The 19,479-nt window shown below is 36.5% G+C and overlaps 1 protein-coding gene across 3 annotated transcripts in view; it reads right to left on the reverse strand.

Moving 5' to 3' along the window:
- The window catches only part of shank3a (SH3 and multiple ankyrin repeat domains 3a), a 225,513-nt gene that overhangs the window by 95,775 nt on the left and 110,259 nt on the right, over nucleotides 1-19,479 (reverse strand). For 2 of the 3 annotated variants that reach the window (XM_043264469.1, XM_043264470.1), the window contains 4 exons: nucleotides 10,992-11,100; nucleotides 8,288-8,439; nucleotides 5,007-5,174; nucleotides 504-620 (listed from right to left, as the gene is read on the reverse strand). In XM_043264469.1, the coding sequence (XP_043120404.1) occupies nucleotides 504-620; nucleotides 5,007-5,174; nucleotides 8,288-8,439; nucleotides 10,992-11,100 (546 nt within the window). Of the gene's footprint in view, nucleotides 1-503; nucleotides 621-5,006; nucleotides 5,175-8,287; nucleotides 8,440-10,991; nucleotides 11,101-13,133; nucleotides 13,273-19,479 lie in introns of those variants that run through there. The other variant, XM_043264472.1, reaches the window with a different exon arrangement.

Here is a 19,479-nt window from a genome sequence, read left to right on the forward strand (position 1 = left end):
AGAGAAAGAGAGAGAGACAGAAAACAGCACATGTGAATTCTGTGACTCCATGTGTTTTCAGGCGAGTCCTAAAGGACTGTCTTTGTGTTTACGTGGGTGTGTGTTGTGGGAGCGCCCATTAATACTTAATAAGAGCAGAATTAAAATGCATGAGCCCGCCACACATACAAACAAATGCACACACACCTGAGGATGAGATCACTCTTTCTGTGTTTCTGTGTGACTGCACGAACAATCTGTGACCTTGCTGCCTCGTATGTGCTCATTAACTCTGATATTACAACATATTACGCATTTAAAAAAAAACACAGCATATACGCAAATGTCTGCACCTGATCATTTTTCCTGGCTGAAAAGAGCTCAGATATTTCAGTATGATTGAGTGTGTCCTTGTGAGTTCAGGCATCTGAGCCCGACGTGTGTGTGTGTGTGTGTGTGTGTGTGTGTGTGTTATCTGGTTACTATGCGAACGCACACGGCATGAGTGAATAAGTGTGTGTTACCTGGTTATAGAGAGCACACACGTGCAGGGCAGTGTTTCCAGAAGCGTTCTGAGCGCTCATGTCTGCTCCGTAGAACAGCAGGTGTTCCAGATGCTGCACGTGTCCGTGACGACAAGCCTGACGACACACAAACATACACACACACACACACACACATTAAAACTTTGCTCCGGTGTGGCCGTTTCCGTTTTGTGTCAATTTGCAGTCTGCGTAGAACTAAAATCATGTTAATGAGTGAAACAATAGCTGCCGCCTCTCTCTTTCACGCACACACACGCCTCACTCTCAGAACGTTTTATGAAATGAGAAAGAGCAGAACTGTTTGCCTTTGTTTGGTGTTATCAATGTCACTTTTCTTTCCACCATAATTCAGAACGTGTCCTCTCTGCATACTAATGGAGTGTGGGATGTAGAAAAACTGCTTAAAAGCTGTCTGCCTGAGAAAGAGCGGAAAAGAGACAGAGAGAGAGAGAGAGAGATAGACACAGGGAGCGAGTGAGTGGTGCAGGATTAGTGACGGGGCATGTGTGGGACTCCCAGGGGCCCCCAGCTGTGAGATCCACTGAGTAGCAATCGTTCTCCGGCGCAGAGGCCAATTAACATTCACCGTTGCAGTTGCTCGTCTTTGGCCCGCAGTCTGGGAGAGGTCTTTGACGTCTCCTGTGGCTTGAAAACATTTATACGGCTGTGCTGGGCTGTCCAGATGCCCTTATGGTTAATCCATCGCTGCTAACTAAGCTCAGCAACGAGAAATGTGACGCTGGAATTATCACTGGACAGTGAGATGCTACAGAGACACGCTGGCAAAATGTCCTGTTGCGCAAGAAAGACCTATTATTTGCTTATGAGCATGCATATTACTAGAATATTAGCCATTTATTTAATGCTAACTGAGCACATATTAAAGGCCTACATGACTTTATCCTATCCAATACCTCAACTTAACAACTACATTACTAACTATTAATGAGCAGAAAATACAAAATTTATTGAGGAAATCATAGTAGTTAATAGATAACAAGAGTTACCTTACCCTTTGCTGATGGTCTTACGATATCATTATTGTTAGTAAACATTATTAACAATAAAAATATTAAAATTTTTAGTTAATATTTTTAGTAATAATATTACGAAATTGCTGTTAATAATGCTTATGCTATTAATAATAATGATGAATCAATAATAAACTCAATTATTATTGTTATCATCATCATTATCAAATGTAATATTATGATGATGATAATAATAATAATAATAATAATAATCACCACACTATCAATAAAAATATTTAAAAATATATTTAAAGCGCTTATTTTTTCTGAAGTATTTAATTGTTGTTGTTAATGGTATTTTACTGTTATTAAAATAATAATAATTGTTTACTGAGTATTCAATCTTCGTTTTTGATTTTGGCCTTGTGGTATTATTACTGTTAGTAACATAACAAAATCATCATTATTATTATTAATGACAATATTATTACTGTCAACTGTATTACTGTCAACAAAAGCACACTAATAATAATAATAACAAATCATAACTTAATACAGAAAATTTTGCATTACTTTAAATCCATTACCCACTCATTTAAAAAAAAAAAATTGACACTGCAAGACAATTTCAATGTCAAAATATTTGTGAGAGATTATATCATAATTATGCTAAACGGACACAAAAAAATTTAAAATCTGATTTTATTTCATTAGACATTAAATGTATCATAAATTATAGTAGAACTTTATATTCTATTTTTCACTGAGCATGTACCAGTGTATTCTAGGACTGCCTTTTTGCCGATTTAAAAAGTTGGCTAAAAGTTAGCTTAGAAGGCAAAATAATTAAAATGCTGTCTATGTAGGCAGTGTAGGTTTTCGAACTGTGCTAATGTTAGCTTTACTTCAACCGTTCCACAGTGTGTTTGCATAGTAGGTTCGCTATAATTGTCAATGCATAATGAGAGACAGAAAGAGACGGGAATAAATGTGTTCAGATTCACATTTAGCCACTCATTCAGTACAACATACACATACACTGACAGATGTTTAAGGATGACCATCTAAACTAGAAAAACTACAGTGAAAAGCAGTCTTGTCGAGACACACACACACTTGGCATTTGCTTGGGTTGCCATAGGTTTTCTTTAGAAATGACAAGTGTAGGTCAGACAGATGGATGAGAACATTAGAAGGAAGGGATTGTGGTGGAAAAATAAATATTTCGATAGGAAAAGTGCCCACTTTCCCAAACACACACACAAATCAGTTCAGTCAACTACTGCTCTCCTTTCTGACACACTAAAGACGAGACTCCTGAGGGCAGTGTGCGTTCGTGAGGTATCGGTAACATCGTTCAGTAGCATGTCCGTCATATTTTCGGGTCTTATCTAATTTTGGGAATGAGCCTAGGGTTAAACACTGTAAACTCACAGCGGCGGCATCAATACAGCTGTGTATACACATACATACACACACACACACACACACACAGTCCTATCTGACCCAGCAGCTCTGTCCACCCTCAGGGCATCTATGCCTCCATCCATCCATCCGTTTCCAGACGTGACGCTCTCAGCTGCGGCTGCAAAATGACTGTTTCATAAACAGAAAAGAGACCGCAAGCTCTCATCTTTCCTCTCAAAACACGACAAAACCCCCCCCAAAAAACTGAAGAATAGATTTGCATATCCTGAAGGAAATATCACTGCTTGCAAAGCAGCAAAACAACATGTTTGTTGTAAAATAATACAGAAAAAGAAAAAAAAAAAAAGCCTGTGAAGACATGAGACAAGGGAGGAAGTGGATGTTTATCTGCTGGCAGTTGAATTTTAAATGCCAAATAAGGCTCCAAATTAATGATTTATTTGATAATTTTAAGGACTATTTAAATATTATTATCTGCAACATTAACACCAACAATACTATTAATTATATGGTATATAATATAATTGCAGTAATAGTTATTATCTGCAATATTTTTTGCTTTTGAATATACATAGAGTAATATTAATATTAATTCTATATATAGAATTATAATTATCTTTTCATTATAATTTCTGTTCATTAATTATATTAACTTCACTAATATTAACACTAATTAATGTTCATGCAAAAATATGTGTAAAATATATATAAAACTAGCATTGACTAGAAAACTAGCATTAGCATTACAATTATCACCAATATGAACAAAGATGGAATAAATAAAGCTGATGATCGGTCAGCAAATCAGTCTTATTTACTGGCCAAAGCCAATTTTAATATGGTTTGACACTTGCCGATTAATTTTAGATCCTGTGTGGAGGTTAAAACACAAGTGTGGATACTTCCATCTCTCTCTCTCTGTTATTCTCTCTCTCACCCTTTTCAAGCTTCAGAAAAGGTCAGATGTCATGAATGCAAATGTCATGCACCAGGGGCTGCTAACTGAGAGAAATAGTTTAGAAGTAAGTGTGTGTGCCTGGCCAGCCTCCAGAACATGGACAGAGATGGAGAGAAAGCCCCTGCAAGACAATCGCCTGCCGTATTACCCTTCAGTAATCCACAGGGTCAGCTGATTGCAAGTCAATTGTGACCTGACCCTGTGAATGTGTGTGTGTGTGTGTGCTATGAATGTTCTAGTATTATTTCCCTGAAGTTCACTTATAATGTTCGTCAACATTTCTTGTATCAAAAAACAGCTGCAATGAACCGTAGAAGACTTTAAGACTTTATGTAAATGATCTCGATTATGATTGGCTAACCTCAACACAGACTACCTGCTGAATACTGTATAGGTATTTACAGTACCGTTCAAAAGTTTGGGGTCGGTAAGAATTTTTGTTGTTTTTGAAAGGAGCCTCTTATGTTTATCATGGCTGCATTTATTTGATCAAAAATACAATAATATTGCAAAATATTATTAGAATTTTCCATATATCCAGAAATCATTCTAATATGCTAATTTGCTGCTCAAGAAACAATTATTAGTATGATAAATGTTAAAACAGTTGTGCTGCTTATTATTTTGCTATAGGTAAGGATACATGTTGTTTTTTCTTGATTCTTTAACAAACATGCAGAAAGTTAAAAACAGCATTTATTTGAAATATAAATTTGGTCAATACAATGCATCTTTGCTAAATCTTGTAAAAAAAAAAATAAATAAATAAAAATAAACAAAAAAACTGTACTGGCCCCAAGCATCCAAACAGCAGTGATTCTATAAATGTGACATTTGCCAGATGTATCATAAAAATTTATGAATTATCCAATTTTGCAACCTCAGGCGTCTTTACACAGCCGAGTTAAGGCCGCTCTATGCCTGCTCAATGCAGCATAAAAGCCAGACTAACTTATACTTGCTCTGACCGGCCTCAGTCTTAGTATCAATGCATTTTTACCACCTCCGAACGCAGTTTGTGTAAACTGACCTTCAGAAGCGCATCCATGCCACCCCTGCAGTATAAATTTGTAATTTGATTCATTAACCTTTGAGAACATGAACATGTTAAAACAAGTGTGTTACCTGATGAATCTCCTGCCAGCCGTTCTCATCCATGCAGCCAACCTGAGCGTGATCATGCAGCAGGAGCTCGCAGCAGTACGGGTCACCCCCCACCATAGAGCTGTGATACAGAGGAGTCAGGCCACGGCTGTCCTTGTAATCCGGAGAGGCGCCCAGATCCAGCAGTGTCTGCACACACAAGTGGTGTTCTCTCAATTAGCCTGCCTCTTTTCTCCAAAACACTGCTCTTAAAGGAGTTACATGATGCAATTTTTAGTTTGTTTTTTTTCTCTTTGGAGCGTTACAAGGCGTTACAAGCACAAACAAGATCCTTAAAGCTGAAAAGACTAAACTTTCAAAAATCAAAGAGATATAAAAGTTAGGACTTGTCCCCAACCCCCAAAGAACTATTACTCTTGATGTATTGTTGCTGCTGGTGCCATGTTCTGGAGTCGCTGTGTGTCGTTGTGAAAGTGAAACTACTTTCTTTGTGCTTCCAAAAGAGGACGCAGCTAGAAATCAGTGGTTAAGTTGTATTCACAGCACTGTTCCAGAACAGTTCAACACAAATATTAGAGTGTGTTCAGCACAAATTACAGAGGACTGATTCCTGAACTTGCAGAGCAGCACATGCTGGCTTTGCACAGAGACTGTAAAGTGGGGAAAATCCCCACTTTGCAAGGACAATCTGGTGCATTTTCTTATTAAAAGAACCTACTCAAATGCGGTAGGAGTAATGCTTGTTGTTTGTCATTTCTCCGATCACAAATGCATATATAGTTATGTTTACGCAGTGAGATCCAATGTAACAAAAGGCGGTACTAAGTCATTATAATCAGTAATTATGTCTCCACTAGATACAACAAAAGCCTCATATGTAATGGCTTTTATTGTTTTTGTGTCATGGCACCGAAATGCGGCATCACATTATGGTAAGGGAGTAACTTATCTATTTAACGCTTGAGGTATTCAGTCAATTACAACGCACCGAATGGCTGGCCAATCAGAGCACACTTTGCTTTTTAGAATGATAGAGCTATGCACAAATAGACCAGTTAGGAGAAACAATAATGTACAGTATGTGGAAAATAATGTGTTTTTGAACTTTAAACCACATAAACCAAATACATAAACAGCGACATCCTATGACCCCTCTAATAGACAAGTTGGCAAACCCAATGTTGAAAACTGACATGCCAACAGTGTTCAAAGTTTGGCTGCAGTGCCCCACAGTCAGATTCTTTTTCGCTTTTCACAGAGCCCTAGGCTGTCACTGATACTACTCCAGTGATATCTGTCAAGTATTAGGACATTTTCTGCATGTTATTCCATAAAAAATAGCATTTGGCATATCTTTACGTGTCACGCTCAAGGGCATGGTGGCGAAAGTTCAAGGATCACCTCTTGTGGGAATTGAGCCTACAATCTGCCCAGTCAAGTAAGATTTTTTTACTATCGGCATTAAGTCTGGAGCACTTTGCAGCTTATCCTTACAAATTTTCTGCTAGCTCCTACCAGTTCTGTAATGCACTATGCATTAGCTGATCAGTGAATGGACTGTGGGTGTGCTATCTGAAACTGAGAGCAGATTCCAACAGCCAAGCCACTTTATTAGCCACAACAAGTCATTCAAGACGTGTTTTATGAGTTTACAATCAAAAGGTAATGTATTTTGATTAAGAGGAACAGTGTGGAGCATGGGGGGCATTTCATTTTTTAATTAATGGGGTGGACTTGACTTTAGAGAACTTGTTTCAAAAGCAACATTTCAATACGCATTTTTAAAAAAAATGAATACCGTTTTATAAAAGCAATAAGGTACTCAAAGCAGTGCTGCATCGTGAATAAATCACATCTGAAGGGGTTACAGACACGGCACGAGAGATTTATTCATGATACAGCACGGACCTCTCGTACCTGCTTAACTACAGCAAATAAACTGTCATAATATGAGAAACGTCGAATGCGTCAATACATTTTGGTTTGACTGTACATATAGCCCCGTTCAGACTGTCAGCCCAAATCCAATTTTTGCGCAAATCCGAACTGCAACAAACTACATGTACCTGATTTGTGCAAATCCGTTTCGAGCTACATTCGTATGTGGTTCGGAATCCTATTCAAATTTCCGGAAATCCGTCTCAGTCTGGCAGCTCAAATCGGATTTAGCCTAGCTTTTTCATAAAACTTTTTTCATAAGAAAGTAAACACGTCAGACGTTTTTGCAGAATCCCGCTGATCATCTTTGCAGTAACAAACTTGTGTCGTTGCGAAGTGCAAATCAAGTGAAAGAAACGCAATATAATGCTAGTACATGTACCTCATTGAGATCTGAAAAAAACTAAATGTAATAATACAGCGTAGCCGTTACAGCAACATATTGTATTGTAACAACGTAATGGCATAACCATAGAAACCAATGCACATTCTGGGAAAAGAAAGAACGCTTATGGACGTACAAATCGGATAATAACAGTTGCGATACGCTGTGTGGACGGTCGGTTAATCAAATCAGATTCCATTTGCATATGCACAAAAAATCGGATTTGGGCTGACAGTCTAAACGAGGCTTACGTGTGTGTGTGTGTTTGACCTGTGGATACATATGAGAAATTTCACACCAGTAGCAGTGTGATGTGGTAATTGGTAAGTGTATTTGGCTGTATATTTGAAGTCTAAACATATACATTCTCTCCTTAAAAAATTCTTAAAACGACACTATTGTGGATTTGGGGGGTGCCATACAACTGCAAACTGGTTGGACATCCAATACCAGCCAATCAGATTCAAGAATTGCAAGAACTGCTGTGGATGTGTGCTTGTGTTTATAAAATGTATTTATTCATTTTAACTGGCCAAAATAATAGGGTAATTAATAAACTGCACTACGGTTATAGTGTGACAAAAATAGGGTTGAATTATGTTTTTAAAAACAAACATAAAAATGTAATTAAAATGATATTGTTTCTGAGATACCATATTGTTACTACCATGATACCCTGATGTTGAAATCAATACATCATTGGCATATAGAAATAACCCTGATATAACTCTTTCAGTTGAACTTCTGATGACACATCAGTTGTGTACGAGTCCTCTGCCCCAGCAAAAGATCTGCTCTGATCATTATAAAACACAGCAAGCTTTTATACAGCTCGGTGTCAATGAACGCTTTTCATCTTTGTGCCACTCTATGACTCATGTCTGGACAGACACACACACCTCTGATGTCTCTTTCAAGTATGTATTAGAACCCCACGTTCCCTCCTATTATAGGCAGGACAAGTGTGTGTGTTACTCACAATAAGTGCTGTGTGGTTCTTGGTGCGGACTGCTTTGTGAAGGGCAGTAATGCCATCTCTGGTCCTGAAGTCCAGGTGAGCTCCTCCATTCTTCAGAACCTTTATGAGCTCGGCACAACCTTCCAGCTGCGACGCCATTGTCAGTGGACATTCTGAGCACAGAGCAACAACAGTTGATATTTTTGGTGCATTTCTGATCTGTTTTATAGAATTGCTTTAACAAAAATGTTTTTTTTTTTTTTTTTTACTATGCAATGCAGTAGGAGACGTTCTGAAGAATGTTCATGCTGCGCTTTTTAGTACAACCGCCAAAGTGAATGTTAAGAATTTATTTTACTTTATTTATTAATTTTTTTAAAGGTGCTTTTGGAGCTTGATGGGCGCTGAAAAAGTTAGCAAAAAACTCATTCATGTTCGACAAAATAAATCACAGTCAGGTTTGAAACATTATGACAACATAATTTGCATAGTTGGGTGAAGTGTCTTGTACTTCTATTCCATCTTTTTCTTCCGGTCTCTCTCTTTCTTTAAATTTAACACACAATAGGATACAATAGCACAGGTCAGGGATAGACAGACTGCGAATCAAATTGTTTAACTCCGAATGTGAGATGCCGCACATCCTGGAGGTTGCGGCTGTTCTATCTGTAACAATTACATGTGTGTATACAAACACAAACTCTTCAATTCCTGTCCATCACCGTGGCCAGAGGTCAGTTCTAACCAGTTCCAAACAAACGCATGAATAAATCTGAATAAGTATGAGGGAATTTGCATAGAAGGTGATCTTATCTTCCCAGCATGCACTGGGAGAGGTCAGACGTGATTGCACTAGTCATTCATGCAGAACAATCTGTTCCTTTCTTTCACTTTAATTGAAAACTGAAGTGAGGACATTTAAGTTCTCGATGTTCTCAAAGTACTGAACGAGACTCAAAGAATCACTATGCGACAGGTGATCAAAATTTTGTCAATATTTTTGCTTGAAAATGATTCCTGGATACCTGTTAGTAAGGGATTCTTTGATCTGGGATGCTTTTAACTACTAGAACAATGAAATTATACATTTTTTTTTATTAATGTTAAAACTGCTGTCTAGCGATTCATTGTGATAAACTGCAGAATTTTTATATATATATGTATATATACTGTATATATATGCACTCACACAATTCGGTCAGAGTATATATTTTTGTACTTTTGTACTTAAAACACTATTGGGAGTAGAATTATCTATAATCTCATCTTTTGCCTCCAAAATCTAATTTTAGATCTAGTAAGGGAAGCTTGAGCCATTGATAGTAGTCTAAGGCAGTTAATGACTAAGTTATGAGAGTGTGTGTGTGTGTGAGTGAGATTTTAATTACCTCTGTAAGTCTGTGCTTCTTTCAAAATTGTTTGGCCAATTTTTCTAACATTCCTAATTGTGAAACTTTAAGTTAATTTTCTTCACTAACAGCGCTGTTGTTACCTCATTTGTGAGAAGTCAAGTTGTTTTTAAGTTGACGTCATGGATAAAATCGTCAGAGCAGCACAAGAACTTTCAAGTGGATTTTGCTAAATAAAGTGCAACAAGTTGCAGTTTTAACATGGTATGTGATGCCAATAGCTGCGTTGCAATTACAGATTGGCGCAAAACTTTGGCGATATTGCATAAGGGTAGATAAAAAGTATTGCAAAATGATGGCTTTTCCATTAATCAATGTTATGAGACAAAAAATTTTACCTCTCGTGATAAGTCTTGGCAATGGATTTTGGCATGATTTGACAGTTGAATAAACACAAGCATCAACCGAGTGACCACAGTCAGCTTCAGTGTCCATATTAGAGCCAGGCTGCTCGGCAGACGTGTGCAGTTTAAACTGTCTAAGCATTAATGGCAGGAAAAGCCCCTTTTACTCCAGAGCGAGCACATATTAAGTGTTTCTTAGAGGTTATAATACATTGAAGAAAGATCATATGACTTGTTACATACGCCATGTGACCTATAAATGTGAGAAATCCATTTCCATTGCAGTTTTGCGAATTTTCACTTTTTTGAATTGCCTTAAAAACCACATTATACGAGCATAAAAGTATTTTGCGAAATTTGGGATTTTTTTGCGAAACGGATGCGTTTCCATAAGGCGTATTATGTGACTAATGACATTTTTTTAATTAAGATTACATTTGTTAATTCAAGTAAGCTAGCATTGAATTACCCTAAAATAAAATACATTTATGACTAATGAAAACAAATTCAGAAAAACGAATAAATACAATATTCTTATTATTATTTGTCATTTCAAACTAAACCAAAAATATTTTTTAAAGCATGCTATGATGAAATACCTTTCAAAAAACAAACCGTACACTTAAATAATACATTAGGTGAAATCAACCTTTCCACATTTTCAACAACATTGCTAACATCCTTTAAGTGGGCCAAAAAGATAATCAAACTGAACAACCACACAAAAATGATTCAAATGGATACCCACTATTACCGTACAGCATGCAAGAGTGCTTCAGTTCAAATTCAGCTGCTGTTGACTGACCCAGAGCCAAAAGATAAACGCTGAGAGATCGGGTCATGGCACCAATTTAACAGTACAGAGCAATGTCAACATGTACGCTCAGGCACACACACACACACACACACACAGAATTGGGTATTTGGAAAATGTTAGTGAATCTACTTTTTAGCAACAGTGGTTTCGCTTACCTCCGGTCTCTGGGTCGTGGAAGTTTGGGTCTAGCCCTTTCTCCAGAAACTTTGATACCTTCTCAACGTTCCTTTGCTGAACATATTCCATAAACTTCTTCAAGTTAGCCTGAGGGAATGAGAAAAACGAGAGAAAGAGAGACGGAGAGATATGTGAGGCAAGCTGAATAATGCAAAAGAAGGATAAAAGCAAAAACAGGCGAGTTTTCCCAAGCGGAAGAAACAGAGATGGAATAAAGCTCCACAGTACTCCAAAGAAAGGACTTAATTTTAGCTTTTCGGTGAAAACCTTAATAAATACATTAGAAAATCTGTTGATGCTGCAGTCCTGATCCACAATTTATTGTTTAATATCATATAACATATTTTGCAAAAAGCACCATACAACATTTTCAAAAGAGAGTCTACTTTGAAGAGAAAATCAAACGCGAGCTACAGCTGGTTTCTTTCACCCCAAAAACGCTTTATCGCACAAATCATTATCATGTAAGAATGAAAACTATATATTTATACACTGTGTTTATTGCTTAACATATAGAGGGATTGACCAACATGAGATAACAGAGATCTTTTGGCCACGAGTTAGAGGTGCTAAAATGTAAAATCCGGCACATCAAACAACAAATATATTTTGATTCATCCCCCAGTTAAAAAATAAAAATAAAAATAATAAAATGAATAAGATTGAGGCATGACAATCCAATGCAATAGTATAACAAGACTTAAAAGGATGAAATACACAAAAGTTATTTGACAAATGTTGAGACAAGCAAAAAGCAATCAGTACACTGTTCACATCCATTCCACAAATCAGCACTGAATGGGTCAAACTAGAGGAAATGGATGGATAACTTGGTGTAATGGACCAAAAAGAAGGTACCAACAGTGTAAAAGTTTTTTCCCCCCGAAGTTGTAAAACAAAATAAAGATTGTTGCAGTAAAATTTTTTATATTTTGCATTTTTATTTTATTTATTTTTCAGAAATCATGCTTTTTTTTTTTTTTACAATCAAATTGTAGTTGGGATGTTTTGATTAAGTAATAATAATCTAATTATTTAACTCTTTTTTTTATTAGTACTATCAAATCACGATTAATCGCATACAAAATAAAAGTTAATATATATATGTGTATACTGGGTATATTTATTAAGTACATATAAATAAAAACACATACATGTATATATTTAAGAAAATAATCCATCCTCAATCACTTTTAGCCAGCTTTGACGAAACTCAGTTAGTGTGAAAGTAGCCTTGTCACCCGACCCGAATACAGCACATTAATTCGTTAAAATGGACTTATCAGCTTCTGTTCAAAAAGAACAATGGCTTCTGCAGTAAAAAGTGAATTTATAATGCCTTAAAAGGACAATACTGGCTTATTTGCCAAAACTCAGCAGCTTTTTATAATTAGTGTTTATTAGTTTTTGGAAATGAACTCTTCATTCACATAAAATATATATATTAAATGTTTTATATTTAAACAAGTATTAAGTATAAATGTTTTCTATTTGTTATTTTGTTCGTAATTTCATTATTCAGTATTTTACCATTAACTTATTTGTGAAATTTCAGTGTAAAAAGTATTTAACAACATCATGTTTTTCTTTCCATTACTAATACTAAATAACGGCTAAATATTAACAACAAAAATAGCATAATTACAATTGGAATACTAAAGCTAAAGCAATGTAACATTAATATATATATATATATATATATATATATATATATATACACATGTATATAGCATGCTAATGAAACAACAACAACAACAGAAAGTAGTATTAAATTGTTGGTGTGGTGTTCATAGTGTAATGTAAATGCTACCACAAAACTCAAAATGCTATTTAAGCACAATAAATAAATAAAAATGCAAAACCGCAAATGCAAAGACTTTATCTCCTCCTATTAGAAGTCCAGCATATGCTGCTGAGCGCAACATATAGTATGACATTAACGTAGCTCTATCTATTACCATCTCTGGTCTTGCAGCCTGTTACATAAATCCCTCAGAAGATCGAGGCTGGCCAAACACACACACTCTCACACGTGCATACACACACACACACACACACACACACACTCTCTCTCACACCTGTCCCTTGCCAGAATCAAGCAAAAGGCGTGGGTTTCTCACCATGTGTGGCGTTAGCTGATCTCCTGCGTCTTCATCTACTCTGATGTGCTTCAAGTCATCACACCACCCTGATTCCACCCCGGCACACTACCATCTGAGCATCTCCGTCTCTCACACACACATACACTCACACATGCTCTCCGCAGCTCCGCCTTTCCATGCGGTGAATATTAGAAACTCACTCTCACTGTCCTCTCTCGCTCTCGGCCACTCTGGCTGTTGTTATGGAGATGGGATACAAAAGAATTGTTGGCAAAGAGAGAGACGGAGAGAAAGAGAGAGAGAGAGAGAGAGAGAGAGAGAGAGAGAGAGAGAGAGAGAGAGAGAGAGAGAGAGAGAGAGAGAGAGAGAGAGAGAGAGAGAGAGAGAGAGAGAGAGAGAGAGAGAGAGAGAGAGAGAGAGAGAGAGAGAGAGAGAGAGTGAGAGAGAGAGAGTGAGAGAGAGAGAGTGAGTGTGTGTGTTGTATGTTTGTGTGTGAGTCGAGCGTAAAACCTCTAGTGGTTATTTGATGCGAGTAATCTCATTGGACGGTGGAAAACCAAACAGCTTTTCTGCTATGAGAAGAACAAATCATAATATATTATTACAGCTCTGGGTTTCTCTCCATCAACCCCCCTCCATATTCTGAATAATATTTCTACAGATTTTCAGCTAGAGTACAAATACTGCCTCGCTTGCACTGAAAGCTGACTCAATTATGTTAGCTGGATGGCCCGTATCTTAACAGTAGTTGAACGATATTATGGATACAAGTCTGCCAGTGGTGCATGATGGGTTTGGGTTTTACTAGCGACTTATCCCAGTATTTTTTATTTGCAATAACGGGTGAGAAAATCCAAGATTACGCAATAGCGGTTTCTTATTTTACATCCACAAGGTATCAAGGATTTATTAAATGGACCAAAATGTTACAAATGATCTCTATTTTAAATAAATGCTGTTTTTTTTGTAAGTATTAAAAAAATATAATATGTACCACAGTTTCCACAAAATTATGAAGCATGTTTCTTGAGCAGCAAATCAGCATATTAGCATAATTTCTAAAGGAACGAAAACTGGAGTAAAGATGCAAAAATAATCACAACAGTAAAATACATTTTAAAATACGGTAATATAGAAAAACATTTATTTTAAATTGGAATAATCTTTATTAATATTGCACAACATTCTATTCTAGTTATGTAATGTCTGGAAAAAATGTATACATTTCTGTTTATTGGAAAAAATAAAATTGTGGCAAAATTTTTATCAACATAAAAATGTATTTCGACTTGTCCATCCTTTAAAACAAGAAGAGAGACACTTAAATGGAAGCAAGTGTGGAATATGTGCTTTAACATGATTTCAATGAATAGGGACTTTTAGTTTAGGGGCTAATTCTCACTAATAACTTGTTGCTTATTAGTATTAGCATTTATAATACTAGCATATTCCACTTAAGCATATTTTATATACCTTAAAGTCCACTTGAACCGGACGTTTGCGACTCATTTTATGTACTTGGTCTCATGGAATAAACGTATGGTGCACTTTTTAATGAGACACGAAATACGTACCAGTAAGTACATATCACCGCAGTTTCCAAAAGAAATGATCCTTTATTCCTTTTAAACCTCAAAAAATATAGAAAAAAATAAATGCATACATACAGAATTATCATTTGCGGTCAACGCTGTTGTCTGAGCCGTGCACAGAGTGTGTATTTACGGTGTGTGTTGTCACATCATTATTGAAGTCAGACGCTTGCGGCGGGTGATGCAAGTTCTGGTCTGCGTCGCGTACTAATTTCAGTTCTTTCCCTCTGCATTAATCACATAATTAGTGTAAATCACGGAGGGCATCTGTGAAAGTTTTTCTTTTTTAATCAAGCCTATTTGCGAAAAAGTGATACATTGATACATATCCAACATGCAGTCAAGCGGTTGTCTCTGGAGAGCTCTTGGCCAGTCTGAAGAAAGATGTGACATATATGGGCCATCTACTGCTCAGAGAAAGAGAGCCTGAAACGAACACGCACACCTTCGCAGCCGCTCGCTTGCATCAACTGCGTTATGTAGATGAATATTGTCGAGTGTAACACAACGAAATGATGAAATACATCAGACTGGAATCTGTAATGTAACAGCAGCCCTCAAGTAAAGCACAAAGAAACGTTTTTTCAGGCAAAAGTGTAAAATCAATGAACGCTTGGAGACTGCAAAATGAACCTATTGTTTAACGTTTCAGGACAATTACAGCACAAACAAACATCAATGTGATTGCATCGAGACGGTGGGCATCATTTAACTCTCGAGCGCTCCAAACTCTAATTCCCATCATGCATCTTTTTAAAATCGACATTATTGTCTCTGAAAACAATAAACTTAGTTGTTCTGAATCAGTCGTGCAGGGTTTTTTTTTACCATTGCAACCAGACACAATTAACTGTATTGGTTTAATTAAACCAACTACTATCTAACACATTTAATCAAAAAAAAACTAAACAAACAAGACCGTATGAGAACATTAATGCTGTACTTTTGTTTTCGCAATTTTGCACGCCCATCTATATGGCTGTATTCGTGCAGATGCTGGACTGTTCTGACACTGGTGGTTTTGGACCGGATGGAAGCTAAGAGATGATCTCCAGATGTGAGGATCACCATCCGAGCCATGGCATCATTTCAAAATGGGGATCTCGTCCATGCAGGCCACACGCTGGCATTCAGAGTCCCTTAGACAGGAGCAGATGAACTCAGAGTTCAGATCTAGACTAATATAAGAGAGACTGCAGCTGACAACCACATGAGGGCTTTCTACCACTGCTTTAACCACTGCTGAAGACAGACTAAACAACAGCAATAAGATAGATAATATTTAATAAAGATTTCATAAAATTCAGTAACATACAAACATTTGGGTCTTTGATTTATTTGATCAGAAAAGCAGTAATATTGTGACTTGATCTTATTACTTAATATATTATTGTATCTTATTACAACTTAAATTAGTTGTTTTCTATTTGAATATATTTTAAAATGTCATTTATTCCTGTGTAAAGCAAATTTTTCTGCATCATTTCTCTACTCTTCAGTGTCACACGATCTTTTAGAAATCTTTTAGAAAAGAACCTTTAATTTTGAGTCCTTCAAGTCTCAGATTTTCTTACAAGTTAGTTTCTACTTACAGTATGGGGAAATCATTACAATGTGATGCAATGTTCAGGATGTTCAGGATAAAGACAGAATAATTTAGATGCGTTTTAATATTTTAGTTATTATTTTATCTTTTGTACTTCCCAACATGATAAGTGATGTAGAACTACTGCAACAAAATAAAGAGCCAAGCTATTTTTTGGAAAGCATCATCGCTTTTCAGTACACATAATGTACTACATCCGCAAATACAGCTCATTATGATAAACAACAATTAGCTTTTTACATTCATGGTTAATAACAACTTAACTTGGAAAAATTTAAAATGTTAAGTTTCAACAGTGGAATAAGGTGATGCTTCTACCATCACTTTTATTTTTAGGCATAATATTAAATATAAATATAATATAAAGTAATAAAAAAAAAAATAAAATAAAATAAAATAATAATAATAATAATAATACACAGCATTTACTTGTCAAGGCACATTACTGTCAACACACATGCAAATGGCATGATGAGATGACTAACTTCTATGATATGCGCTTTGCTTCTATGATATAATTATACTAAACGGATGTGTAAGTAGCCACAGAATACATAATTCACATCAACAATACAATGTTTAAAACAAGAGCCTAATTTCATAATTCGAGGATTTTGTACATTAACACAAGGAAGAGCAATTAAACTAATCATCTGTAAACGTATGCCGAAAAATAATTGCAAATGGAAGAACTTTCGGTTTAACCCGATCATCTTAACGGAAGCCATTACTCAAAAAAACTGATGGAATGATGTTGATGCCAAAAGCGAAGGGACAAACCAGCAGCAGATAATAAATGAAAGGCAATTAAATCTCGTTGGCTTCCCAGAAACGATTTCAACATCTGGAGCTTCCAGAGACACAGCAAATGTTTGCACCAAAAGACCACACTTGTGCAGAAATGCATTACATTTTGTTTAACCTGTTCACAGAAATAGAATAAAATGATCATTTGCATGAAAATGGCTGGGGTTTAAGACTGTGAATACTGACTTTATATAAAATTTTACTAAAAAGAAAATATGGTAGAGTCATTCAAAATATCATTTTCTACAGTGCAAATTCATAAATGAATGAGATTTTTATTTATTCACTCAGTTGTGTCCCTGCAGTTAAAAACAACCAAAAATTATTAAAGAGCGCCTATCACGGGTAATGAAAGGTTCATATTTTGGTTTTGCATGCAAGGTCAAAAAACACTTTCTTGTAATATGAGTTTATTTTGACCTTATTTGTTCATAGACTTCCAAACGACTTGTTTAATAATTCATTTTTCCAATTGGTCGATTTTATTTAAAACGGTGTGAGCTTTTAATGCTTCAAAAGCGGCACCTAGTGGCAAAGAATGAATTTGCATTTTCATTCAAGATGTTTTCATTCACTGCACACTGCATGAAAGGTCATTAAAAAAAAATCATAATAGGGGCATTTTAATAAACAACAATTTGCTGTCCAGTGAATCTGAAACGGTTCCTCTCTTGGTTCGTTTCAAAATCTCCCAGAAAATCCCGGGCAAAAACTGATAATTGGTACCGAAAGGGCCATCCCAAAACATAAATATACTACACTGACGACGCTAGTCACTGAACACTTATCTCCCACAGTGCGTTAGTGCATAACACTACGAATGCAAGTTATGCCGGAGCGTACAGATGTAGTTCCCTTCCCCCAGAGCCCGGCTGTGTTGTACTTTGCGTACCGTTGAATCTGGGTTAGGGCAGTGTCAGTGCCCACAGGGCGATTTTTGCCACACCACTAAACTAAGTGACCCATACAGAGCAGGGCCGCTACCATTCTGGCCTAAGAAGTCATATTCACAGCTACTCTTGCTCTATATAAATCCTGCTATCACGGGAAAAGAGGCCGCTTTAAGGCAGAGGTCTATTGTATATTATTTAAGAGCCTAACCCACCGTTTTGGGGTTTATATGCGTGTGGGTATGAAATATGCAGGAACATGATAGAGCCATACATGAGAGAGAGGGAGATGAAGTGACAGAAAAGGGTAAATGGATGTATGGGATCATGAAGAGAAGAATGGAAAGGACAGGAAAAGCACAGAACGAGGATAGAAAACTTCTACATTTGCTTAGAAAGAACAGCATTTTTTTAAACACGTTTTGGTGGCAATGTAAATGATTTACTGTTACATTTGATCCATTTTTAATGCTCACTTGTGGAATGGAAGCACTAAAGTAATAGTTCACCCAGAAATGTACATTTGCAGAAGATGTGCGCTCATGCCATCAAATATGCAGCTAAGTTAGTTTCTTCATTAGAACATATTAGAAAAAAAAATAGCATTACATCACTTGATCCGCAACGGATGCTCTGCAGCGAATGGGTGCCGTCAGAAGGAGTCCAAACACCTAATAAAAGCATTATAATAATCCACAAGTAGTCCACACAAATCCAGTTTATCAGGTAATGTCTTTTGAAGTGAAAAAAGCCAAAGTACTTGTTCGTACGAAACAACTGTCAATTCTGGTACAATACAGTCCATAATCCATAATTATGCTTTCTCTGGTGAATAAGATTATGTTATCCTCTCACATTCACCGGTATATTTGTTTAGAAATGTTTTGGACCGGTTTTGCTTGTAAGCGGTGCTTGATCTGTGATGAGACAACGACTGGCACTTATTCTGACGGCGCCCATTCACTGCAGATAATCCATTGGTGAGCTAGTAACGCAATGCAACATTTCTCGAAACCTGTTCCAGTGGAGAAACAAAGTCATCTACATCTTAGACGGACGATTTCTGACTTCTTATTTTGAACACTAGTACGGAAATGCTATCATGTGCATGCCATCCACATTTATTATCTAACCGTTTATAGATAAACGATAAAGCACCGACCTTGTAGACAAAAGTGCTACACAGCACCAAATTACCTGAATAATTCATTGAGCTTACATGTCTAATGCATATAAGGTCATACATGCATTACATAGAGTTCAGAGACGCAGTTTGAATGTTTACGTAATTAACCTCGTTGGTTTAATGTGTTGTGTGTGCTCCTTTGGGGTGTTTTGTGATTAAACAGCCAGATGCATAAATAACAAATTACATATTAACTCATGTGATGTGATGCATTGGTAATATTAGGGCTCTGTGTGTGTGTGTGTGTGTGTGTGTGTGTGTGTGTGTGTGTGTGTGTGTGTGA

The sequence above is a fragment of the Puntigrus tetrazona genome, chromosome 18 (genome assembly GCF_018831695.1).
Source record: "Puntigrus tetrazona isolate hp1 chromosome 18, ASM1883169v1, whole genome shotgun sequence".
Lineage (NCBI taxonomy): Eukaryota > Metazoa > Chordata > Actinopteri > Cypriniformes > Cyprinidae > Puntigrus > Puntigrus tetrazona.